This window comes from Tauraco erythrolophus, chromosome 5, assembly GCF_009769465.1.
Source record: "Tauraco erythrolophus isolate bTauEry1 chromosome 5, bTauEry1.pri, whole genome shotgun sequence".
Lineage (NCBI taxonomy): Eukaryota > Metazoa > Chordata > Aves > Musophagiformes > Musophagidae > Tauraco > Tauraco erythrolophus.
Genome location: NC_141469.1, coordinates 54917224 through 54944060, shown reverse-complemented (window position 1 = coordinate 54944060; position 26837 = coordinate 54917224). Strand labels below are relative to the sequence as shown.

The 26837-nt window shown below is 39.2% G+C and overlaps 1 protein-coding gene across 1 annotated transcript; it reads right to left on the bottom strand.

Moving 5' to 3' along the window:
* Positions 1-26837, bottom strand: SLC7A2 (solute carrier family 7 member 2). The gene is made up of 12 exons (XM_086611502.1): positions 26718-26837; positions 19522-19912; positions 18147-18302; positions 15572-15719; positions 14875-15017; positions 13934-14156; positions 9889-10028; positions 6120-6222; positions 3498-3703; positions 3024-3190; positions 788-896; positions 1-188 (listed from the first exon to the last, which is right to left on the bottom strand). Exons 2-12 carry the CDS (start codon positions 19895-19897, stop codon positions 1-3), a joined length of 1959 nt encoding a protein of 652 aa, XP_086467628.1. The 5' UTR covers positions 19898-19912; positions 26718-26837.

The window sequence follows — 26837 nt, the reverse complement described above, 5'->3', positions numbered from 1 at the left end:
TTAACATTCACTTGTCCTCTCACATGCAAGAAATTGATCACTTTCATTTGCATTTTCAGGTTCATCCACTTCTTCCATAGGGTTCTTTTCTTTCAGTACACTATTTCCTGAACAAGAATCGTCAACTCCTTTGCTACGACGACCTTCAAGACTGTGTCTGATGCCGTAAGTAAAGTAAATGATGATGCCTTCCAAAAGGAAAAAAAAAATTAGTAGGGTTTTCAAGCAAGTAATGCATTAAAAATTAGTTAGTTATTACTGTCTAGCTGAACGTATTTTCGAAAACAAGTTTTTTCTTCCGGTATCTGAATCAGAGCTCATGCTTCAGGTCTTTTCTGTTTCTATGGAAATTCCAGTGCATCATTTTTGCATAATTATATGCTCTAATAGGTCATGGAAACTACTATCTCTAATTTATGCCTAGATGGAATTAATACAATTGTCCATATCTTAAAGGAGAATGACTGACATACTGGGAAGAAAACTGTTACCAACAGGTCTCTGCACAATTTTAGCTATACTTACTAGGAAAAAAAAAAAATGTGGCTTATTGGAATTAGTCCTAAACCTGGGATTTTTTCCTATTACCTCAAAACTGTATTTACAATTTTGACTGCATATAAATACTGCTTCTGAAACATGTTCATGTTTTGATCAGAAATATCAGCTGACTTTTAATAAAACACAGACTTTTTTTTCAAGTATTTAAAGGAAGAGAACCAAATGTTCTGAGATGGGATTCATGAGCCCTAACATAAGAGGTGACTGAAATGAACAGAGTACCTACCAAGTGCCATCCAGAAGCTAAATCTTATCCAAGTCTCTCCACTCAATTGTACCATCAAGTAAATATTTACCAGGATACTGAATGATGGCAAAAATGGCAATAGTGGAACCTAAAAAGAAAAATTTAATATGTTTGTATTAAATACAATTTCTTGCATTTCGCACTTCAGGTATACAACACAAATGAGAGGTGACACATCACTAAAAAAGAACTTAATTTTTTTTTATTGGAATATAGTGAAATTTTCTTTTTCACTGGTTTAACCACCAGTTTCTATATATCTTAAACTTTTACAATACATGATGTTTAATGTATTTTCTCTAAGGCTGTGTAGAAAATCTTTCTAGTTTGTGCTGGACATATGCTAATAAATTCCTGTATCTACAGCAGAAAAACATTATATATTTATATACATCCCTTCTTTCTGAAATGCCGCCCAACTCCACCAAATTCCTTGACTTTCATCACTATGTTTCATTATTTCCATTAAATACTCCATTAAATAACTCATCTTAGAATGTAAGTGAAAACTCAAAATGAAAGCATTATTTTCTGGGAGGTACGAACTGTCTTGTGGTCCAAAGCACTGCACACAACCCAGACAAGTGATTGTATGCTAATCAGGTTCAGAATCATTTTCCAGTTTCTAAGTAATTGAGGTCTAAAATTACTTGGGTGTCATCAATGTGCATTTTGAGGATGTGCCCAAAGGAATATCTAGAAAACGTGTTGCCTAATCCACTAGTTGTATCAGCAGCTGTTCACACCAACGTCTGTGGGACAGCCATTTTCTGCAGCCATACTCCTATGCATGTCACAGGGCAATGAAACCCTTTTTCTAGTCCTGAGGAGGTCTGGACTGGACAGCTGTCCTGGTTTTGACTGAGGCAGAGTTAGTTTTTCTTTTTAGCAGCTAGAAGAGCTCTATGGCTTGGATTTAGTCGGGGTTTCGTTATGAGAAGAATGTTGATAGTGCACTGATGTTTATAGTTGGTATGGAGACAGCAAAGACCTTTCGGCTTGCCACATTTTTGCCAGTGTGCAGGAGCACAACAGGTTGGGGAGAGCATGGCTGGGACAAAGGGTCCACAACATCCCGTATGATTTGAATTTAGACTTAGGATTGAGGGCCAAATTGGCCAATGGGGTATTCCATATCATGCAACATCATGCCCAGTATATAGATGAGTGTTTAATGGGAAGCAGCTCTTGGCTCTTCCGAGGGCTCTCTCTAGGAGTGCTCTCGCTCTCTTTCACTCTCTTTTTTTTGGGCCTCTTGCTCATGCAGGATCGCAGTGTCAGGACTTACCTGCTTCTGAATCATTTGCTGGGATGGGACAGGCATTGGTCACCGAGTGGTGAGCAATTATACTGTGCATCACTTGTTTATATATATAATTATCATTATATATATTCATTTTTTATTATTATCATTATTGCATTTAATTTTATATTATTATTATTATTAAAATTGTACTTATGTCAACCCACAAGTCTCCTTCTTCCCTTTTCCCCTTCAATTCTCTTCCCCATTCCCTGGGGGCAGAGGAGGGTGAGCGAGCGGCTGTGTGGCCTTTAGTTGCTGGCTGGGCTAAACCACAATAGTTCTTTTTTGTGCCCAATGTGGGGCTTGAAGGGTTGCGATGATGACAAATTTGACCAGAGTGTGCTACAAGTATTCATTATGTTTCCTTGGATGTCACTGGCCGGAATGTTGTTTTATGTGCTCTCAGAGTTGTTTCTGGAGTTGTATTATTTAGCACCTTGTCTGCTGTGTATGCTGTTTGTCGGTATTTATACGCAGTTACTATCTCCAGGCGTTGGACTGGGATGAAAGGCATCATTTCTCTAAGAGTATCGCTGTGTTGTGCTGTGTGGTGCTGGTAAAACTGTGGGTGTTGGGACCAGTTCTGTACCTGTATTTGGTGGTGCAGGGGCATGTGGCGATGTGAACTTTGTTTATGAACTTCAAGCGCCACCTGGTCAATATCATTGCCAAAAACGCAGGAAGCTGAAAACTAACTCTGTCCCAGTCAAAACCAGGACAACTGCACGTGCTGATGATTCAGCCATGACCATCCGCTACCCTTACCTTCACCAAAAAACCTGCAATAGTGGCAGTGCAGTAATGAAAGTCTGCCTGAAAAAGGACCATCTCTCTCTCTGCCCCTCTCCCACTAGTTAGAATCCATTCAAACCTCTCATTACATAGTAACATAGAGAACATGTTATTCACCATAAAGGCCACTTTCTGCTGGTTCTGAGGCTGCCTTTGGATGAGGAGAATGGTAACTATGAAGGACACCATCAACACAGCAAGAAGGCCAATGCTCCAGGGCTCCAAGTTAGCAATGAAATGAATCCCGTATGTAGCGAGGACACTCAAGCCACAAATCAAGCAAGCTGTGTGAAGAACAAAATGATGGAAATGAAAAAAGTCACTTAATCTCTGCATTGAAGAGGAAGTGACTTTTAAGAAGAATGATAGCAGGTCTTCACTATGAAATGTTATCATGGAAATATTTAATTAAAGAAAAATAGACTAGACTACAGATTAGATCCATCAAGAAATATAAAAGCATTCTGCAGAATGACACATTAATTATAACTGAAAGAAGGCATGTTATCACTGGATTTTTAATTTTGTCTTTAATAAAATTCCATTATTTATGTTCATGCATTATATGAGTTTGGACAGCTGAATACTTACCTAAGAGACCCACTAAAAAGTTAACAGTAGTTGCAGTCTGCTTAGTAGGTAAACTGGATGGATTAATCAGGGCCTGAAGACTGAAGTGATTCTCTTGTATCATATTGATCTGTGATTCACTTACTGCAAATTCTTTTTCAGATGCAGTTAAAGCTGCTTTTTCTGGAGAATATTTTGGTTGTGGATAGGTTAAATTGGGTTGGTACCTATGCATGAAACAAACAGGATAATAAAAAAAATAAAGCTTAATTTGGGATTTGAAGCAATATGATTCCAGGAATGTATTTAAATACTTTTTTTTTTTCAGCAGAAATTTAGAATTTATGAATTTATAACTGCACTGCAACAGTATATATTATTAGTCACTATCATATGTAAACAAACTATGGCAACTCACTTTTTTGCTGGGTTTGGGGATTTTTTCTGAGCACTTTTTTAAGCTACGTGAATGCACCAATGCATCAGATAAATGACCAGTGTCATACAAAAAGAGGGGACAGGGTCTGGTGGTCAACGGCAGGGAAAGGATAGGAGAGCTTCTTTCTGATTTGCTTCCTGTACTATAAGAGGCCTACTAACTGGCATAAACCGAAATTTTACATCTGCTTTGTTAGAATTTAAGTGTCTTTTTAAAAATACATATGTTAAATAAGCCACTATGGAATAAAAGTCTTCTAAGTATATATTATTGCAGCAATGAATTCGAGCTGAATTTAAGCTGTTACACTTCTCAAAGTTATTTACTTAGCCTTAAGTAATAAAGATTGACTTTTTAAGTTAAAAAAAGCAATACATAATAAAGTGAGCTGTAGCTACCAATATGTTGATATTATTCCATAGCTTTACAAACAGAACAGATACCAGAGTTTTACTGACAAGTATTTATAACCTCACTCATTGAGAGATAATATTTGCACTTTTTTCTAGAGCTACCACATCTTTGAACACTCGTCTGGTATTATGTTTCTGACTAGGTGTCATGGTTTGACGTGAAGGGGGTGGGGGTTCTGGTGGCAGGAGAGGGGTTTTGCTCTCTGTGACCTCCCCGGTTTTGGAACCGGGTTAGACTTAGTTCTGGCCACCAGATCAGACTGCCATCCCCCTCGGGGCTGAGCCAATTGGCGCCTCTGCGAATTGCCCTATTTAAGTCAGGACAAGGGAACCGGAAAAGGTGCTTCGCCCAGGATCGAGCAGAGAAGGGAGGAGGGCACTGCCCCAGCTCCCTGGCTCCCGGCCGGGCAGCTGCCTGCATCGGGCCGGCGCCGCCCACGGAGAATGGCGGCGGCGGAGCTGGCTGGGGAACTCGGGGGCACCCCACTCCCGGGGTGCCCACTGGGCTGAGTTCACCTGGAGAGGACTGAGATCTGAGAGAAACAGCCGCATCGACAGCAGGTCAGTGAGGATGGAGCGGGAGGAGGTGTGCCGGAGCCGAGTTTCCCCTGCAGCTGGTGGTGAGATGGCAGGCGGCCCCCCTGCAACCAGGACAGCCTCGGTGGAGCAGAGACCCACTCGCAGCCCGTGGGGAGAAGATGCCTGAGCCTGAGGATGGTCGTGTTGAGGTGCACGACAAGGCAGAGAGGCATCTGGAGTCTGCGTGACGACCCACACCGGAGCGAGTGGCTACAGCTCCCTAAGTACCCGAGACTGTGGTAAAGCCCACACCGGAGCAATCTGTGGGGAAGGATTGTTTCCAGTGGGCTGGACTCACGCTGGAGAAGTTTGTGGATTTTTCCTCATGGGTAGGGGATCCACTGGAGCAGGGGGAAAGGGTGTAAGGACTCCTCCTCCTTTAAGAGAGAAGCAGCAGTAACAGCACGGAATGAACTGACCTGCACTCCCCCAGCCCCTGCCCCCTGTGCCGCTGGGGGGAGGAGGTAGAGCCGGGAGGAAAAGGAAAGGGGGGGGGAAGGTGTCGGTTTTAAGATCTGGTTTTGTTTCTTTCTGTCCTCTCAAGTAACCGGTTTTGTTTCCCTTTGTCCTTCTACGTAACCATCAATAAATTGTTTTGCTTTTAAGAAAACCAAGTCTGTTCTGCCCAGGACCATGGTTGGTGGGTGCTCCCTCTGTTCTTGTCTCATCCCTCAGTCCCTTTATTATATTTTTCTCCTCTCTGCTTTATTGGAGAAGGAGAGACTGAGTGAGTTTTAGTTGCTGGATCAGCCTAAAACCACGACACTAGGGTAATACAAAGCAATTACTTGAACTTGTCCATCCTGAGAACTACCTACAACATCTACCCCTTTCACATAGAGCCCCACAATGTAATAGGCCTGATGTACAGCATAGATTGTATTCATATCAAAATATCATTCACTAAATTTCATACACAAGCTTACATCTAGTACCTTTGGGACTAGTGTTTGGACCAATACATCTGGAAAATAAAAGGTGTCTAGATTTCACATGAAGCTTTGACTTGACTAACTGCTATACTGATATGACAATATATAATTGTTTTATTTGATGGGTCACTGCTTCTTAGTAATCCTTTATATATGTACACCTAATTTTTAAACATTTAGCTATCTAGCAAAACCATACCCTGTAAACGGCACTTCTGTTTGCATACTGATCAACACAAAATAAAACACAGTAGAATGCAAAAGACTGTTTCTGACTCACCTAAGAATGAGGACACAGGTTGCCACAAGTGAATAAGCAAAAAGTGTACCAATAGACATCATGCCTACTAAAGCCTTTAGGTCCAACAGAAATGCCATTACAGCTAAAAAAAGAAAAGAAAATGCAAAATTTGTATCAGGCTGACATATTAAGAACTAAGATTTTAAAATCCGTCCACAGTGTAACTTTACATTGTTTTACTGACAGCAATATGAGTGAAATCATGGCAATCCTTAAAAACACATTTTTTAAGTCATCGCCAACATTCCCAAACCTAATTCCCTACAGTTGGGAATCTCATTCATGTAGATATGCACTGATAAGCCATACAGTCATGCCGCATAATCAAGCGATTCCTATTGGACTTATTTGGACATAATTGTTTGCACACATGGCTTGTTGAATTGAGGTTACATTAAATATACATTTTTACAGAATAAGGTTCAGATCCTGCAACAGAATCTCACCAAAGCTGAGAGGATGGATCCCACTGCAGAACTGGAAAAAAATGACCCAACCCAGTAAGTCATCGCAATGTAAAATTTCTGCTGAGCTGAAAAAGAGCTCTAAGTAAAGAAGTCTTTCAGAAGTTGTCTCAAATAGAGAGTTTTTTTTTTTTTAAATTGATTATCTTACTTAAAAAAAGTTAAGTTCAAGTGGCCTTCAGGAGAGGCCAGCAAAATCTCACAAGAATGAATATTCTTAAGATCCCTGAAATCAGAGGCAGAAACTTCCATGACACTGTGAGTATTATAGCAGCCTTTGTGTTTATAAAAGCTAATGCCATATTCTTCTGGAGATTCTGGTATGTCTTCTTTTTTTTTTTGTCTACGCTGTTTGTACACAGAGACACATAGCTCAAAGAAATTAGCACAAGCCATCACTAAATGAAAGGCTAATGCTAACTGATTTGAAATATATGTGGTCAAAGAGCCACTTAAAATATTTTTACTTTATTAACATTATTGAGATGCAGAAAAAGTCTAAAAATACTTACTTTTTTGAATCAACATCAAAAGAAACTATTAAATGTAGTCTTTAAACTCTGTATGTATATGCACACACAAATTTTTCTATATTATAATTTTTGTGTTACATGTGTTAATATATTTGTAGACAGGGGCATATACAAACATTCCCCTGGTTTTTTTGATCCTGAAGGAGAAAGCAAAATGTAATTTTCTGAAAACAAGACTGCTTTTTTTTTTTTTATTTCCTCTGTGAGTCTCCTTTTCCAACGAAAGAAGGAAGACCATCCTGTTTTCTTTAATGATGGCGGATGTTCCTAAATCCAAGAAGTCATTTACAGGGTAGATTTCTGAATACCTCACTGCTTTGCACATGCTCAAAAGAACATAAGTAAGCAAAGCTGAGGAAGAACAGAACCTACTATAAACTCACATACAGTAGCTACATTTAATTTTTAATCCTAGCTTCCAAAGGCTACTTTATAGCTCAGAATATTCTTTTACCTTAGAACCAAACTGAAAAATGCCTCTAAGTTTCTGACTAAGAGAAAAAAGACATAGTATTGCTTTTTCACCTCTCTTAATTCTACGCCGATTGTAAGAAATGATAGCTCAATTTATGGTGAAGAAACCTTGGACTGACACCAAAACATTTCGCTATGTGCAGAGTTTTGCAATCACCGTTACCACCTGTGAAAAGGTAAATCACAGCAATAACATGTGACAATCGCTTCAGCTGTAGTCTTGACCTGATAGCTTTCATTAAGGGCCCAAACATCTAATCTCCTTAATGCTTCTTAAAGCTGTGAAACTCTCCATACTATGGTGAATAGAAAAGTCAAATGGAAGCTGCTGCATACATCCGTAACTGTTCTGGCAGAACCATGACCACAAGTTACCAAATATGCACCTTTTTAAAAATAGAAGAAGAAATTACTCCTTCTCCAGCAGTAGATAAAGCTGTCGCCAGGTGAGTTGTTGACACACCAGATTCCCCAAACTGTCTGAAAGCAGTCCATGGAACAGCTGTTGCGTAGCTATAGTCAGGGCTGTATAACTGTATCAATCAGTTTACCATCTGGGTAATACAGTTTTCCTTCTCCTCATCATTACTCTGATTCCAGATAAAGATGTTCATTTCATCCCAAATAATTGCACTTCCAAATCGTTATAGGGGAATATGTCGATATTATAAATTCAAATAATATAAAGTCAAAACAACAGAATTAATTCTAAGCAATTGATTTTTACTCTGACCAAAGAAAAGAGAACTGATAATAATGTTTCATGTGGGAAGTATCCGGGCAATGACTGTGCCTATCCACATTACTGCCAAGTACATGGCATGAGCAGTTCCAGTCTTGTGGCATCTGAGGATGATCCTGACTATAAATAATAATATTTTAATCTCAGTTCTGAACCTTTTATTTGATATCAATTTTAGCAGGGTTGCTAAATGTCATAAGGCAGGTATTTCATATTTTAATTCCTTTTAAGACTTAGTTATTTGCCTTTGAGTTAAATACTTCTAGAGCTTCCAGTTTTTCTGGGTAATTAGACATCCCACTGAAATGACAACGAAATTTGGGTACAACTACATGTACCTCTGCAAGAAGTACGGACAAAAGTGAAATAGCTGTATGTTAAAAATTCCTCTTTGTGAAATATTAAGAGTTGGCAACAGCTCCCCAAATGCTGTTTTGCCAAAATATATGTGGGCGTGTATGTGCATACATATATCTGCATACACACATAACCCCCAACACACATACATGCACCCCTCAACCACAATTTGGTAAGCCTATACAAAACCAGAATCCTTTTTCTTTAGAAGAAAATTTTAAAATCTTTGTATTTTACATAAAAAATGATCCTGCTGCAAATGTAGAAATTTTTTCTCATGTCTCATAATAAAAAACATGACAGTTATTTTCGCCCTTAATAGATGTGACATATAGGTGTACATCAGACAAGGAAACCCTGTAAGAAGAGCCTCAGCATAAGGGACTCAGATTAAGTAAAAAGCTTATTCACAATACAAGAGCCAATATTTAAAAAAAAAAAAAAATCACTGCGAATTCTGTGACATTAAGGACATCACCACCACCACCATGATTGGCATGATCTAGAGTTCTTACACCCTTTGATTACTTGGTGATTTCATTCCCATTGTGCATGCAATGGAAGTTAACAAGCAGCCCTTTTTAAAAATATGAAGTACCATGCACGTGCTTAGAGTGTTTAAATTTCAGTTTTAAGTAACACGGGCTTTGCGAGCTTACCAGAGATGGCCCCTGCTGTCAAGGTGGCAGAAACTGGTGCCTGCCTCTTACTCACTTTGGCAAGAAAACTAAAGAGTAAACCATCGCGTGCCATGGCAAACACAATTCTGGGCAAAGGGAACATAGAGCCGAGAAGACTAGAACAGAAAAATGTATAGTTCAAACACACGTTATTAAAAGCACAATGCTTTACTGGTAAACCCAACTACACAAACATAAAGCTTGGAAGATTTAATGGGTTTAGGTATAGTTTTGGTTTAGGTGCTGTGTTGCTGCTCTTGTTTTTTTGTTTAGTTGACTGATGTTCCTGGGTTTGGGTTGTGGTTTATTTTGAACCTGGGCTTTGAAAGCACTTGAGATCAACCCACAAACACAAATTCTGTGGCAGAGAAAAGTTTTCCTGGTAGCCTACTTTACCTGGTGACAATCAGATTTGATGATTTCAATCCAAAGCAAATCAAAGCTGCACAACAGTGGTTTATTTCCATATACGCAATGTGTTTAGACTCTTAGTCTCACCTGCTACTGCACCAGACGACAGAGTAGCAACTAGTGGGGTCTTCGTTTTGGAACTTATTTGAGCTAGACATTTGAAAAGCAACCCATCCTTCGCCATAGCATAGATTACACGTGGCATTGGGAAAATGGATCCAAGAAGACTGAGTAAAAAGCAAACACATGCAACATGGCAAACACAATTCATGCAGAGTTGTATCAGGGACAAGATAAATAATGTTAATTATTGGCACATATAGAATTAAAATTATGATTGTAAGACAAAACCAGAAAGCCCCATAGCCCAAGATACTACAGATCAGACACAAACAGAAAATTCTTTTTCTCTGTAAAGTTGATGGCTTTTTTTTTTTTTAATTTAGGTAATGGAATTACTTCATCAGAGAGAATTCAGATTAAAAACAACTCTTGCCATCACTGTAGTTCTTGGGTATTAGTGCACCAGGAATGCATACCAGGTCCCACTAACTATGCAATTAAGCTTTAGTATTCCTGGAAAAGTCTGTCAGTCAGCAGCAGCAAGTCAATAAGCATTAGCAGCATCTCTTACACTCACATTTCCTTGTGAGGCTGCTGATCAACAGTAATTTAAAGTAAGCACCATACAGTTATACTTGAGTACATTATTTCTTCTGATTAAAGCACCTCTAGCCAAGCTCATTAAGATTGTTTCTTTTTTTTTTTTTCAGAAGAAGTAAAACTAATTAATTTAGATTTGTTATTAGCAGAACGCAGAAAGCTTTTAAACTGTTGGTAACTCAACGCTCTTTTAAACATACTTCTTATATTAGGTGGTTTCTTTCCCTCAGTGAAATAATTGTAATTAAGAAAACAAAAACTTTGAAAGGACAAAAGGCAAAATCATTGCCAGTATAACCTTTGCAGCAAGCACACTAGTTTTTAACCAGGTGAATGGTCGCCTTTCTTACTTTAGGGAATCAACTATATCACTTACAGAAGGCACAACTTTTACATACCACAGATGCTAAGTACCTCCAGTAACACTGTGAGATGCAAGCATTAAGGTTAGACACACATGAGCTAAGTTTCGTTGCACATGAACTGATTTTGATGCATGAATGTCTCTTCCAAAAGAGAATGTTTCCTAAATCAGGGTGACAACTGTTTTTTCAAATAAGGAGACTGAAGATCTACTGCCGAATTTTTTCCTGTAGTGGCTTTGTAAGATTTATTTATCCTACTCCTCTTTAAGTACATTCACATAAATAACAAATATATTAACAAACATCTTCACCCCGAGGAAACGAGTTCACGACATAAAAGAGTAAGAGGTAACTATGTGGACCAAAAGCAATTATCCCATTTTTTTTTCTTAATTATACCTCTAAACTGAGGAATATGAAATATAATGTCCTTTGTTTTGTTCTAAACTGACACGTGTCAACCGACTGAAAGATTAATCTCTCCGCATGAGTAAATATAATACTTCGGAATACACTGGGAAAATAGAACAACAGTTCAAATTTCTGAAAAAGCACTTTACCATCTCAGGCCATTTTGTTTTCCAGAATTAATTTCCTTAATCTAGTTTCTGCTTATATATCACTTTTACTATTTATCAATATAGAGGAAAAATTTAGTAAAACCCTCCAAACTGAGGGGACATGACAAATAGATAGAAAATAACTATAATCCCAGAATGAACTGTGTAATTGTGACGTTCTTCAGTCAGCCCTACAATCCTTTCAATGTCATTCTGGAACTGTTTCCTTATTTGATCCTCTCCTACATCAAATTATTCACAGAATCATAGAATGGTTTGGGTTGGAAGGGACCTTTAAAGATCACCTAGTTCCAAGCCCCCTGCCATGGGCAGGGATGCCTGCCACTAGATCAGGTTTCTTAAAACCTCATCCAACCTGGCCATGAACATCCCCAGGGATGGGACAGCCACAACTCCTCTGGGCAACCCGTTCCAGTGTTTCACCACCCTCATTGTAAAAAAAAATAAATAAATTTCCCCCTTATATCTAATCGAAATCTGCTCTCTTTCAGTTTAAAGCCATTGCTCCTTAGCCTACCGCTACATGCCCTTGTAAAAAGTCCCTCTCCAGGTTTCTTGTGGGCCCCCTTCAAGTAGGCTGCTCTAAGGTGCCCCCGGAGCCTTCTCTTCTCCAGGCTGAACAGCCCCAACTCTCTTAGCCTGTCTTCATAGCAGAGGTGCTCCAGCCCTTGGATCATCTTCATGGCCCTCCTCTGGACCTGCTCCAACAGCTCCATGTCCTTCTTATGTTGGGGGCCCCAGAGTTGGACACAGTATTCCAGGTGGGGTCTCACAAGAGCAGAGTAGAGGGACAGAATCACCTCCCTCAACATGCTGGCCACAGTTCTTTGGATGCAGCCCAGGATACGGTTGACTTTCTAGGCTGCCAGTGCCCATTGCCGGCTCATGTTGAGCTTCTCATCAACCAGCACCCCCAAGTCCTCTGCCCAGGCTGTTCTCGATCCATTCTCCGCCCAGTCTGTACTTGTGCTTGAGAGTGCCCTGACCCATGTGCAGTACCTTGCATTTGTCCTTGTTGAACTTCATGAGGTTCACACAGGCCCACCTCTCCAGCCTGTCAAGGTCCCTCTGGATGGCATCCCTTCCTTCCAGTGTGTCAACCACACCACACCACACCACACAGCATAGTACCATCAGCAAACTTGCTGAGGGTGCACTCAATTCTACTGTCCATGTCACCAACAAAGATGTTAAACAGCACTGGTCCCAGTACTGACCCCTGAGGAACACCACTCATCACTGGTCTCCACTCAGACATTGAGCCGTTGACCGCAGCTCTTTGAGTGCGACCATCTAGCAAATTCATTATCTACTAAGTGGTCCATCCATCACATCCGTGTCTCTCCAATTTAGACACAAGGATGTCGTATGGGACAGTGTCAAATGCTTTGGACAAGTCCAGATAGATGATGTCAGTTGCTCTTCCTTTATCCACCAATGCTGTAACTCCATTGTAGAAGGCCACCAAATTTGCCAGGCATGATTTGCCCCTAGTGAAGCCATGATGGCTGTGAGCAATCACCTACTTTTTGACATGAGCGTTAGCAGATTTGCCAGGAGGACCTGCTCCATGATCTTGCCAGAGGTGAGACTGACTGGCTTTTCCTTTAAACCGCTGTCTGCAGTCAGCGTCCTCATCTTCTTCAGGCTAATGCTTACAGGGTTATCTCAGAGTACTGTTAGAATTAGGGCTTAAACGGGCATGTAATTTTTAATTTGTGGAAAGGTAGTCAGTATTCTTACCACTGAGGCTCACATAAATGACTCCTTAACCACACAAGCTCAGGTAGAAGATTGGCATCAACATTTTTCTATCCCTAAATTCAAGTATCAAGCAATGTTCTATTCTATGAAAGTGTTTATACCACATTACAACTGAGGTGTAATATATATGAACACATACTAGTATATCTCATACCCTCCCTGGTCTTTTTAATCAAAATAACACATTAAGTTAGGGTTACATCCACAGTTTCTCAAAGGGAAATAAATTATCGTATTTTCACAGCTATAATTAGATCTCAAATACCCACACAGAAACCGTAAGAAGGGATGCTATCAGAAGACAGACTGGCTACTAGAGGAAAATGGAGACAGGCAACAAAGACGAGGAGTGGAGCTAGTTAATCATCTTTTCAATTTTGCCTGCAAATACACAGAGCCCATAAAGCTGCTGAGTCATTGCGAGTGGACAGTAAGAAAGGACAAAATAGGTCAGATTTATTTTATCGGTGAATAAAGATACCTTGCCGGTCATATGTCTGAAAATACGTATTTTAATAAAGAGAATTTGTGTAATAAGCCAAAGAGGTAGAGTTCAATAACAGTACAGTTCAAAAAAGTAACTTAAATTAATGCACCTGCTGTCATCAAGATGTGCTTAATTCTAAAACATATTTATAATACTTATTGCTAATCCTTTGCATGAACTGAGCCTTCAAAGTGAATGCATGAACATACATTTAAATGTCATATGTTATCCATCAGCTTTTCCCAATAAAATTAGTATTTCAATGTCTTTACCTTGTGGACAAAGCACAGAGGGATCCCACTGCTACAACATACTTTGCAGGACCCCATCCAACATATTCAAATGCTACTGGTAGAGGACTTTTCTCATCTAGTAGATAGTATGGCATCATAAGTGTCACTGCAGCTGAAACCAAAAAATAGGCCATGAAGCAGACAAGCAGGGACACCACAATTCCTATGGGTATGGCTTTCTGAGGATTCTTGACCTCTTCTCCTGAAAAAGGGAAAAAACCACATCACCAAAAATTCTTATTCATTTCCACCTTCAGCTTTAAAAGATAACATCAAAGACAAATCATTTGTTAATCTAAGCCATGGGAATCATATTTGTAATACAAGTTTTAAAAATCTGCATAAAATAAACTTATTGACATAAAAGAAACTCAGTATTTTGTTGCTAGAAATAGCATTTAAAAAATAGAGGTAAACTAAAAGACAAAATATATTCTGTATTTAGAGTACTCAAAGCTCATAATTTCTAGTTATTTACCTACAAATCACAAGTTCAATATACTCATTCCCTATCACCCATACATATACGAGCCAGCCTTTAGAAGAGATATCTCATCTCAGAGAACTGTAAAAGTGAGCAAGTGATTAACATGATTTGGGCAGAAAAAAAAAAAAAAGTATAGTGATCACTTTCCAGACCTAGAAAGCGAAAACTAATTTCTTTAGAACAGGAATAAAATTAGTAAAATCTCCTCCTTCCTCTCAAAATGATAGCCACATTCAGGAATGAACTCAGACACATTCTACATGGACTGAAGGGTGTTTAGGACAAAGCAAAGGAAGAACAGTAGATTGTTATGTTGTTTGAGTGGTTTGGTTTTTGTGGTTTTTTTTTGTTTTGTTTTTGTTGTTTTTTTTTTTTTTTACAAAAAACACATGTTATACAGATATATATACACACACATATATAAATACTATACCAGTTGTTGCAATGCAGTCAAATCCAACAAAACCATAAAAACAGGTTGCAGCACCAGCCAATGTTCCTGTGAAACCATATGGCATAAAGCCACCGCTCCCATATATACTTGTCAGAGTCACACTCTCATTGAATGAGTGATCCCTGTAAAGAACAAAAAATATGTCAGGAAAATAACATTTTTTTTATTATTGGTAGGACAAACACATGCATCCTTCTCCCCTACCACTCTGGAAAAACATGTTAAAATGCTCTTGTCAAGACAGAGTTCTGCTTTACAAAACTGCATGAGATGACATTTTTATGTCAAAACTTGTAAGAAAGACAAAAACAACAGTAAATGGAAGAATACCCAAATCAAGTAACTATCATCTTACTCACTTTGCAGTTTGTGGCAAAACATTAAAACACTAATGCTGTAGGCAACTCTTGCTGTCATACTCACATGCTTAATACATTTAAGGACAAGAAGCCAGTAACCTCTCAAATGGCTACAGACAAGAGAATGGAAGATTTTTTTTTTTTTTAAGGAAATTACAAACAAGAAAATGAAAATTAATTTATAAGGAAGTAAAATGTTTTATCGTTCTCAGCAATAGAGCTATCAGTTGATACAATACCTGCAATACTACAAAAGCAGGTATAACAAAATTTCTTGGAAGATGAGCAAATAAATTTATTTTAAAAAATAAAGTTACTCTGTTATTGCAGAAGGGTTTATTTTCCAGTTGTCAGTATCTCCATTCACAAAACCAGAAATCATAACGAAGAGTAGGACCAAGATGTTAATAGCAGTGAACATTTTATTCACCCATGCGGATTCTTTTACTCCAAAAGATAAAAGACCTATAAAATAAAAATATTTTATAGATGTGAATGGCCCCTTAAACTAATAAAATGGCATTTTAAAGAAGACATACATGCAAGTACTGTGACTAATACTAAAAAAGTAGCGCTAGATTTTATACTTTTAAAAAGCAGTAGCACAAATTTATTAGATTCTGACAGCATGGCGATAGGCAAGTGTATTGGAAACCACAAAACAGAAAGCTTCCTTAACTGTACTCTAAGTATTTAAAAGTATTTTGAGCAACTGTTACTTATTGCTTTTCTGAGATTCCAATTCATATCTTTATTTCATGCGACGGAGCAAAAATAGGTACCAGATTTCTATGCTCAGTAAAAACAGATCAGTAGAATATCTTCCTGACAGAACAATTACTCATTAGATTAATAAAATAATCAGAATTATTAGATTAACAATGTCATCTGTTCACTCCACATTTTTGAGGCATAACCATCACAGACTGAGTCCCATTTCCTAACTCATTAATAAAACCTTTAAAAGAAATGCACACCTCCTGTTCATAAACACTGATTCATAGAGATTCTAGAAAAAAGTCTGATACAAAACAAAATATACATGCCTTAGGTTGCAGAGTCATGCATTTAAACAATCTGAAAGTTATTCCATCAGGATCCTACTGTGTCATTAGACTTGTAACAACCGTTAAGTGTGCTAACAATTTAATAGAGGAGCAGATAGTGAGCAGATCAGGAAAAATTAAATTAAATACAATGAGAAAGCCTCCACAGATTCTTTGCACTCCAAGCATTTTCCACCAATATCACATACATGCTTTCCCTCATTATTTAGAGATTAAGCCTGAAAATTTTAAGCCTCTCAAGATAAAGTCTAAAAAATTTCTGACTCCACTAATGAGACATTTGGTATCTTATCATAACACAGAAGTTATCATATGGGCTGCTAAAGTTTTCTTCACTGATGAAATTTTTATTGGAAATAGGTGTATGCTTTCTTTAGCTCAGTTTTTCCCAAGAAGGTAGTGTCTCAATCAGCCTAATGCAGTACGAAACTTAATACATGCGTTTTTTTAAGACCTTTCTGTAGGTGAAAAAAAAAAATAAATAAAAAAGGCAGCCAGATTTCTGCGGACTTTCCCTTGTGCTTAGCACATAACGTTTTCTGTAAAACATCATCTGCTACTCCTATGATTCAGCTTTGTGCAGCTCAGAATCCAATTACTGTATCACGCTCAGCCTATGCAGCCCTGAGCCATCTGGGCCATCTGCCCCTCTCAGCAGCGGTGAATTGCACCCAGTTCATCCACTGGTGGTTTGGCTCCTTACCACAGAGACCCGGAGAGGTAATTTACGGCACAAGCGCAAGAGAAGTGAAGAAGGAATGATGATGGTGGGCATGAAAAGACAGGATACAAATGAAAACTCAGGAGCACTGGAGAACCACAGGAGAAACAACATTCCATCTTTTGTCAAGAATCTCTTCTTCTGATGCTAGGAAGCAGCAACGGCAATAGAGAAAACACAAAAGATGGCAACATCTACACTAGCATTTTATAGTTTGGTTTGTGGACTTTCATTGCTCTGCTTTTCAAAATGTTATTTTTTTCTTCCATCCTTTGGAAGAAGTGGAACTGAAAGGTCTGTTCCAGATCCATAGCAAATTCATTCCCATCCTTACCAGAAGACATAAGGATCTGAACTGGTCCTATAGGCAACTCCGAGGCACAAACACGGCGGGATGCTGGACTAAGCCTTGTCTAGTAAACTCCCTGATCTTTTTAAGTGTGGGAACTCTTTTTTTTTTTTTATGTTCAGAGACCTAATAAAAGCTTCAGATGCTCTGGTCACTCATTTTAGCACTAGGAGTCGAACAAGGATGTTTCCCTAATTACTGAGTCCAAAAAAGCCACTCGTAACAGAATAAGAGAACAGGAGGTTATAACCACGTAACTTAGTTTCACTTTCCAGAGAATAAAAACTCAGGTATTTTCTACTGAGTAAGTTAACAATTTACAGGGAAAAAAATCCTTACAAATACCCACTACATGCACAGTTATGTGGTTTAAGGAGAACACGTCACTTCACCAAACCACAGAGCTTCACCTTAAAGTCTCTGAAAGCATTTACCAGTGATAAAGCATAAAATCCACACAGAACTTTTATAATTTTTCTGTTATCACCAATCTGTATCATGGGTTTTATTAAAAAAGTACTGACAAGTGATTATTTCATGTGTCAGCTTCAACAAAAGAAGAGGGGCACACATGAAAATTTTGATCGTATACATTTAATCCCCAGAGTAATTGTGTCAATACACAAAAGCACATCTGAACTTCTTAAATATTATTAAGGTATTTCTGGTAAAACACAAACTACAATTTAGCATTTTCTCTGTAAGAAACACTCTGGCATCACAACCACCATAAATGAGGCCATATATTGTCTTACCTGATAAAAGTGATATAAGGATTACAGCAAAGATGTCAGGATACTCTGCTAGCCAAGAGTAATTCATTTTCAAGTGGGCTCTGAAGAAATCACTAATTCGTTTTCCAATAATTTCATCAAAGGTGCCACTCCAGGCTCTTGCTACACTTGCTGTACCTTCATAAAATACATGCATGTTTAGCGTTTTGCATACATACAATGGGGTACAGTTACTTCTATTGAAAAAGAAGTAAAACTAAGCATGTTTCTACTTGCATTTAAACAAGCAGGGCTTGTGTTAAAATAGTGATTTTGTTTTGCTGAGGAATTTGAATGCTTGAGAATTTTTCTACATAGTTAAATGGTAACATATTGTTCTACAACTAAAATATACGAATTTGTACCTCATTTATTCCCCAAATATTGCAGAAATTATTTCTGTACCATTTATATCTGATGTCATTCTGGAAGACACATTTCTAAAGTTACAGTATGGCCATCTGTTAAACAATATAAAGCAATGTAAGAAAGCAGTTTAAGACCGACCATGAAAGAAAGTTTGCCCATCTGGAAGTAAAGCAAAAAATCACTAGCAAGATGTATATTGCTAGAGTTTGTATGTAAGATTAATACTCTCCTCTGTTAAAGAGCGCACGTGGCCACCACTAAATACAACCTTATTTTTACAACCCTCCTATCATGAAATACACTTCAATACAGTACTCAGGCATATTGATTTTTTAGCGATTTGGGCAATAGTCTTGTAGTTAGGTATAATACACAGCTAGGCGTGCTTATATACAATATAATGGATGCTGGGAACACATACCTCTGGAGGAAAACGTTTTTGAATCAAAAAAATGTCATCTCTACTACATCGCTATTTGAGTATCTGCCATATAAGCATTGATTTCATTCAGATCTGGTCAACTTTGCATTTTGTAGGATTAACTGATAGGACACTATTTAATTAGCATGAGGTTATACTAACAAGTTGGTACTCAAACATCATGAATTTCTTGAAGTGAGATATTATAGTGATGGGGTCCCTGTAAGTGTCCTTGCTGTGTATATTCAGCAAAAAAGTGCTTATTGATTCTACTGAAATTATTACTGCTGAACAAAAACAGCAATGAAATCCTGTTTACTCTTGTGCATCATCACTGAACTGTCTGACACTGTTTCCATACAAGGTATGCAGTTCAAACTGCTGAAGACACGCTGTTTACAAAAGCATCTTGCAAAAAAACTATTTGCAATGGTGAAGCACAGAAGGAAATAACCTAATCAAATTACTTTCGTTATTTCATCTCAGCAGGAGTAAAAAGCACTAGTAGCTTGCTTTATATCTGTTGTCTTAGAAACCCTTGAGACCTATGTTTGTTCTTAAGCTTACCTATAACATAGGATAAAATTAGATTCCAACCAGTGATAAAAGCCCCCAGTTCACCAACAGTTACGTAAGTATACAAATACGCAGAACCAGTCTTGGGAATGCGAGCACCAAACTCAGCGTAGCAGAGACCTGCCATCACAGACGCCAGCGCAGCAATGAGGAAAGAAACAATGATGCTAGGTCCAGAATCATATTTGGCTACTTCTCCAGGAAGGACATAAACACCAGCACCAAGGGTACTTCCTACTCCCAGGGCTATAAGGTCCACTGTCGATAAGCATCGGCACAACTTGGGGTCCTCAGGACTTTCACTACTGACGTTCTTCTTCCGCACCAGACACCGAACAAAGGACGAAGCTGGTCCACAGGACAACATGGTGGATGTAGAGCTCTGAAATAAAAAAAAAGAAATCAATATGGTACATAAAAGTTACCATAGACACTGGTGAAAAACAACAAAAAATCCCCATATCTGTATAAAGAACTTTAATCACACCTACTAATTAATATATTTACACTCTCCTTTGACATTAAATAAGCTGGCATGTGCTTCTTCCATGGGAAACGTATTAGGAGTTCAGTATTCCTGATTTTACACTTAGCACTTATTTCCCCAGGGAAAGATATCCATTATCTTTAGGTTTACTAAACTGCTGTAAAAAAGGAAGTTTCTATTTATCTGCTGATGGCTGCTTCTTAACCATTTCTGAAACAGAACGAGAACAGATATCTATTATATATTGTAAGGACTTCTAAGATAATGATCAGCAACAACATAAATAAGGATCTTTAAGACCTAAATCTCCAACACCATGGCTATAAACACCAAAAGCTTTAAAATACACCCTTCTGACAGAGTCAATGCAATCTCCTTTTGCCTTCAAATACATGGCTTTTGCCTTTAGAATTCACTTCAGTAAAAACTGCTTGGAAGCACATTAAAATAGTGTTTCTACTCCCTCCCACAACAAGGAAGTTTCCCAGAAGCAATTATTCTTTACAAGACATCTCATACAACTCCCCCTGACAAGCATCTAACAAAACCTGATGGGATAACTGCTCATCCCATGCCAACTGTAGTCCTTCAATATTCTGAGTGTATATCGCAGTGCGAGGTGCGATCAGCTCTTCCATAGAAGCTCAAGTTTTGTGACCAGCTAAGTTCTGGAGGACAACAGGTGGGCCAGACTTCTCTGGCCTGTGATATGGGTGCCTGCTAGGGCGAACAGCAGTTACCCTGCTTCCGAGCTCAAAAAAGATGATAGCTGAGAGTCCGAAGCATTTGGTTGGGAGGTGGGACAGAGGCATCCCATAGAAAATAATATCTCAAAGAGGCAGCATTAATGTACAAGTCCCATCTTTCTTTATGTATTCGTTTGAATTGCATTGACCATGACCAAGAGTTTGGTAAGAATTAAGTGATTCCACCTGCCATCTCCCCAAACTGATATTTGTCTTTGCAACCTATGCCATAAATAGCTATACTCTGCTCATGATTTGCTAAATGGAACCCTCCTGGGAACCGAAAATCTTTTTCATTTAAAGGAATATACTCTGCTGGTAGATTCCTTCCCGGTCTGTATCTGTTTCCTGGACTAAGAACAGTAAAGGGCATTTCTACTCATAATAGTTCAGTCCACTAACAGCAATGACTTTGCATCAAGATGGATAGCTCGCTTAGCAGGATTTGATCCTATTACACAGTCAGAAGCAAGAGAATCACCATCCTGAATGCTTGAATTGCTTGTAAAAAATCCCCTTGCGTATGAAAAAAAAGAGATCTCTGTGCAGAAACATTTTCCCTCTATTCCTGTAATAGCTCCCCAAGTACAGTCAGATAGGCTACTTCTCCCTTTATGGAGCATTCTTGAAAAAAAAATAAAAAGTCACCATTCCCTTTCAAGGAAAGGGAAATTGATAAAGGATAATGAATGGAATTGAAGAGTTCTGGTCAGTGATGCTTAATGGTCATGAGAAAGGTGATAGCTGCCCCAGGACAGTGGAAGACAGTAAGAGGCAAGTTCGGAAAGTTTTGCTGCAATTAGGCAACTCCTTTCAGCTTGTCAGACTCCGAGAGATAAGTGTCTGCCCATGGTATCTACACTTCATCCACTGAGGAGATGTCACACATCAGCTTCAGAACTAAGATCATAGAATAATAGAATGGTTTGGGTTGGAAGGGACCTTTAAAGATCACCAAGTTCCAACCCCCTGCCATGGGCAGGGACGCCTGCCCCTAGATCAGGTTCCTTAAAACCTCATCCAACCTGGCCTTGAACACCTCCAGGGATGGGACAGCCACAACTCCTCTGGGCAACCTGTTCCAGTGTTTCACCACCCTCATTGCAAGAAATTTCCTCCTTCTATCTAACTGAAATCTACCCTCTTTCACTTTAAAGCCATCACCCCTTGTCCTACGACTACATGCCCTTGCAAAAAGTCCATCTCCAGATTTCCTGTGGGCCCCCTTCAAGTAGGCTGCTCTAAAGTCTCCTCAGAGCCCTCTCTTCTCCAGCCTGAACAGCCCCAACTCTCTCAGCCTGCCTTCATAGCAGAGGTGCTCCAGCCCTCAGATCATCTTCATGGCCCTCCTCTGGACCTGCCCCAACAGCTCCATGTCCTTATGTTGGGGGCCACAGAGCTGGATGCAGTACTGCAGGTGGGGTCTCACAAGAGCAGAGTAGAGGGACAGAATCACCTCTCTCAATCTGCTGGCCACAGTTCTTTGGATGCAGCCCAGGATACGGTTGGCTTTCCGGGCTGCCAGTGCCCATTGCTGGCTCATGTTGAGCTTCTCATCAACCAGCACCCCCAAGTCTTTCTCCTCAGGGCTGTTCTCAATGCATTCTCCACCCAGTTTGTACTTGTGCTTAGGATTGCCCCAACCCAGATGTGCAAGATGATGTGTATGTCGGCAGTCAGAAGAGATCCATAAGATCTTCTGAGGGGAATCAACATTGAACTGGTCAGGCAAAATCCCCTGCTGTAGCTCCTGAACTCTTCAGTAACAGCAGCCTTTCTTTGGGCCTGAGGCACTCCGCTCCCCCAAGGCCAGGTTTGTCTATCCTGGGCCGTACTTGAACAAGTATTCCCAAGGGCACTATTGTTTTTTCCACGATGACATTTTTGAAGCTGTAGGAATCACTTAGGATGCTATATTAATACACTCATTAGGCTGTAGCCCATGAGTATAGGCAGCAACACCCTTGCGACTCCATGCCCTTCCCCTTAGCTATTTCAGTGTCACAGAAACATGGCATTTTTTGAAAGGAATGAATTTTTTTCCTCCCCAAATGACAGTTTGTTTGATATTTCATTAACAGGAAAACCTACACTGGCAGACATTAGTCTCTGAACACTAAACAGTTTCCAAAGACTTTTGTTATTCAAACAGCATCTCTGATTGCTCTGCTCCTTTGCAAGTTGGGACAAGAAGTCCTGAAGGTTGTAAAGTCATCTATCACAGTAGCCAGGTGGGTGATATTATGATTTTGTCTGCTGAGAAGGAATCCTTGTGACAAAATCCGATTTTTTTTCCTGCTTCTGCTTTCTGTGATTCTTGTGGAGACAACAGGAGGCTGGTTCTTGATAGGCAGAAGCCAGTAAGATGAAACACCTGTTCTGATTCAAACCCACCCTTTCTTCTTTAGCATTTGAAAATTGGAGCACAACCAAAGACAAGGTTCAAGATACAAACTTTGTGTCTGTAGAGGAAAAAAACCAACCATAAGCAAGAGAAACCAGTCTTTTTAGGTATACCTATCCTAATATGGACTTGATGAAGACATATTCTTTTACAACAACCACTGCAATCCAGAAGGTCTTACACTGTTTCCTATACTTAGCATGCACCTATGCATAATAAACAATGTCTGAACACTGCTTCACAACTTCTGTTGCTGTCTACCAAGTGCAGAGCACTACCTCAGACATGACCCCCTTTCAGATTTGGCTGAGACATCCAAAGACTGTGGTACTGATCACTTCATAGTGATAGGAAGGTGCAGCAGGAAAAACTGATGAGCTTATGAGGCTATTTGGCCCTTACACAGGATCAAATGACACAGGTGGTGACAAAGCATCTGCAGAAATCACTGACAAGTTTAACCTTTTTCCGAGGCGTCCCCTTGTAAGACAGATGCCTTAACTCATTGGCCGCAGCAAGAGAACAACCTGGGCGCTGACTCACACGTACAGCTTATGGAAACTCTGGCTGAGCTGGTCTCACGATCAAATCCTAACCTACAGAAGCAAAGAAGGTAACAGCTGGGTGCGCCTTTTGGTGGCAGCATTGTCCTATAAGCTTATACTGACTGCAACCATACACTCCTAAAAATGGTGTCAATCCTGCACCAGCACGATCAGGCAAATCTCACAGTTTCCTTTTCTGTTAATCTTTAGGACAGAGAGGAACATGAAGCAGGGTAAGTGAACATGGAAAAGGTGATCTCTCCTACTTTTTGACCAGCAGGTCTCAGTATTTTCCCAATTGCTCCTTTTACTTCCTTCTTTCCAGGGTGCAGTCTAAGCCTGCCTCATCCATGGCCTCTGCTTCCTCTTTGCCTCTGCTGCCAGGAGCTCCACCTGGCCCCGGCTCCTGCTGAACAACCTGCACAGCTGATGAGCACTGGGTCTTCTCTGAGTCTACCTGGGGAGGTACACTTCACAGCTTGGGAAATGTGAGGTTTGGGAATACATTAGGTAATGGGTCAAGAAGGAAGCGAGCTCTCTCAATGCTCTGCTGCTGACAGAGCTCACAGTGCTTTGGAGGCACTTGTCTTACGTTTCTCAGAGCAGAATTAAACGCCTGCCTGCCTTTGAACAACATTCGAAGTGCAACCAGTCAGCGTGGGCTGAGTTGTTCATGAAGTTTAAACAGAGTAAACATTGCATCCTGAGCTGATACAGAGTTTAAGCACAGGAAATTAGCGATAAGAAACCAAAAAGAGAAATGCCCTTGCACTGACCAAGTGTGCACTTATTTCAATTAAGGTGAGGAGCAGACCCAACCTGTTGCTTCTCCCATGCATTCAAACCTGTACCAGGCTCCACTTCAGTCAAGTCTACGGTACAGAAACATTTGTCACAAGCAAACACCTATGAAGTCCATTTGTTGCTGACTTTGGCACATTCCTTTTGCTGTGTACAACTGAGGTGGCAGCTCTCTGGCTCTGCACGTGCTGGGTCACTGCACTTCTGAAGTCTCTTCTGGACTGAGTTTTCCTTCAGCTACAGATAATAACATAGAATATGCCTCTCCAAGTCCTCTGAAAAAAGGAATCCCCAGTTCAACTGCCTTAGACTTGAGGACCAATATTCAGCCCATATTGAAGCCTCTGCCTTCCTTGAACGCATTCCTAGAAAGACTCGCAATGCCATCCACGTTGCAGTTTACGGTTTTACCCCTTCAAACGCGTGCAACAAAGACAGGCAGGACAGGAGGACTTAGTTTAGATAGGAAAGGAATTGCACAGATCTATCTAACGTAGGAGAAAAACACCCAAAAAGCTTCCTCATGTATCACAGACATTCACAATATTTGTCAGAGTGCCTGAACTAAGCACAGATACTTCCCCTATCCCTTTTGTTCTTTATTGTCTTGGGAGTCCTTCTCTACAGTAGCTGCTGATACTTCTTCCTAATTTCAGACTTTCCAAACCAGGTAATTTACTGCTTGATCATCATGCATCTGAATGTGAACCCAAGAAGATGAGTTCAGCCTTATAATTAATTCCAGGTCTTCCATTCAGATGGATGAGCAGGAACATTTAATGGTCATCTATTGTCAGCCCTCTTCTAGCTGGAAAAGTTTGGTGTCAAAAAAGGTGTAACTACAAACACAATGCAAGGGACAAAGTCTGCACGTGCAAAGTTTCTATTAATCTTTAAAATTGTTTTGACTACTTCACAGTTGAGTAAAACCTACCATTTTTGCAAAGTAGCTTCCAGGTAAAAAAAAAAACAAATGGCCTCCTATCCCAAACCAAAACAAAACAGTAGGTGGATAGCGAACCAAAGAAGTAACTACTAGATCATGTATCACCACAATCTTCTATTAAATAACATTTTAATTTAACTACATGAAATAAGTGGTTTAAGTCAGTACTCATCAACCCCAAGCAACAGGTGGGAAAGCCAAAGCTTTTGGTTAAACTACCACTGTGCTGCGGTTGCCATGCAACTTTTCGTACAAAATTTCCTGTTAAAATTGCTAAGATAAAAAAATCTCATCTGGAAAGCAACTTTTATGAAGTGATATAAAACGTCTGAAAGTTTTAACACTGCCATCAAGAGGTATTTTTAAAGATTCCTGAACCCAAACCATATTTAAAGATATTTTACTTATAAACTATTTTGTTGATGTAATATTGTATATTATAATATATATACTTGTTAGATGCAGTAGTTTAACATGTTAAATAGCACACCAATTAGGGAGAAAATACTCAAATAAGTTTGTAATATATTGAAAGCAGAAAAATATAAACATATAATATACAGATTAATTTAGTTTTTGTCAGCCTTATTTTCCTGAAAAAAAATTCTAAAAGTTTATGTTTTATATTTTTCATCTGTAGATTTTATGAGAAAATTTGTTCGCTCTTAAGTAAATTTAACCGTACTCAAAACTGCAGTATTGCACTGATTAGATCTAGTGCAATAATCTATAAAAGTTAAAGAATTCAGAAATGAAGCAAAACTAGATATAGTCTATGATTTGTCCGTGCACACACACAGGGACAGACAATACACGATTTTACTGCAACTATTTGGTGTCCTAAAAATTGATATTGTGCCCAAGACTTTCACAAGATTCCTCATGTCTTGGAATATTTAAAGTAGTGTATTTAAATAACACTTAAAGCCCTAAAATTGGAAAGCAGCACCTGTAACAGAAGTTTAATATGTATAAAACGGAACATAAAAGCTTTATCACCCAAAAGCAGAACACCTTCCACTCAGACTGGGAAGGAAAACATAAATTGCATCTTATGCAATTTATATAAATTTCATCTTGTCAACACTGTAATCTGCACTTTGTCAGAAGCACAATAATGCTGTACCATACACTAAATTTAATACTGCATACCACAGCTCTTGCTAGTCAAAAAGCACATATGTTAAAGGCAAAGTTTCCTACGATAAGCTACGTTGCTTTCAGGTTACTTCTTTCAGCAGTAAGCTACATTACAAACCTGATTCAGAGCAACTTCAGCTGGGCAACCTTCTGCTCCTCTTACCCAGACCCGAACTTCTGCTGTCTTAAATGGAAGAGTAATGACTGAAAGTGATTTTATTAAAGTATTTGCTTTAAA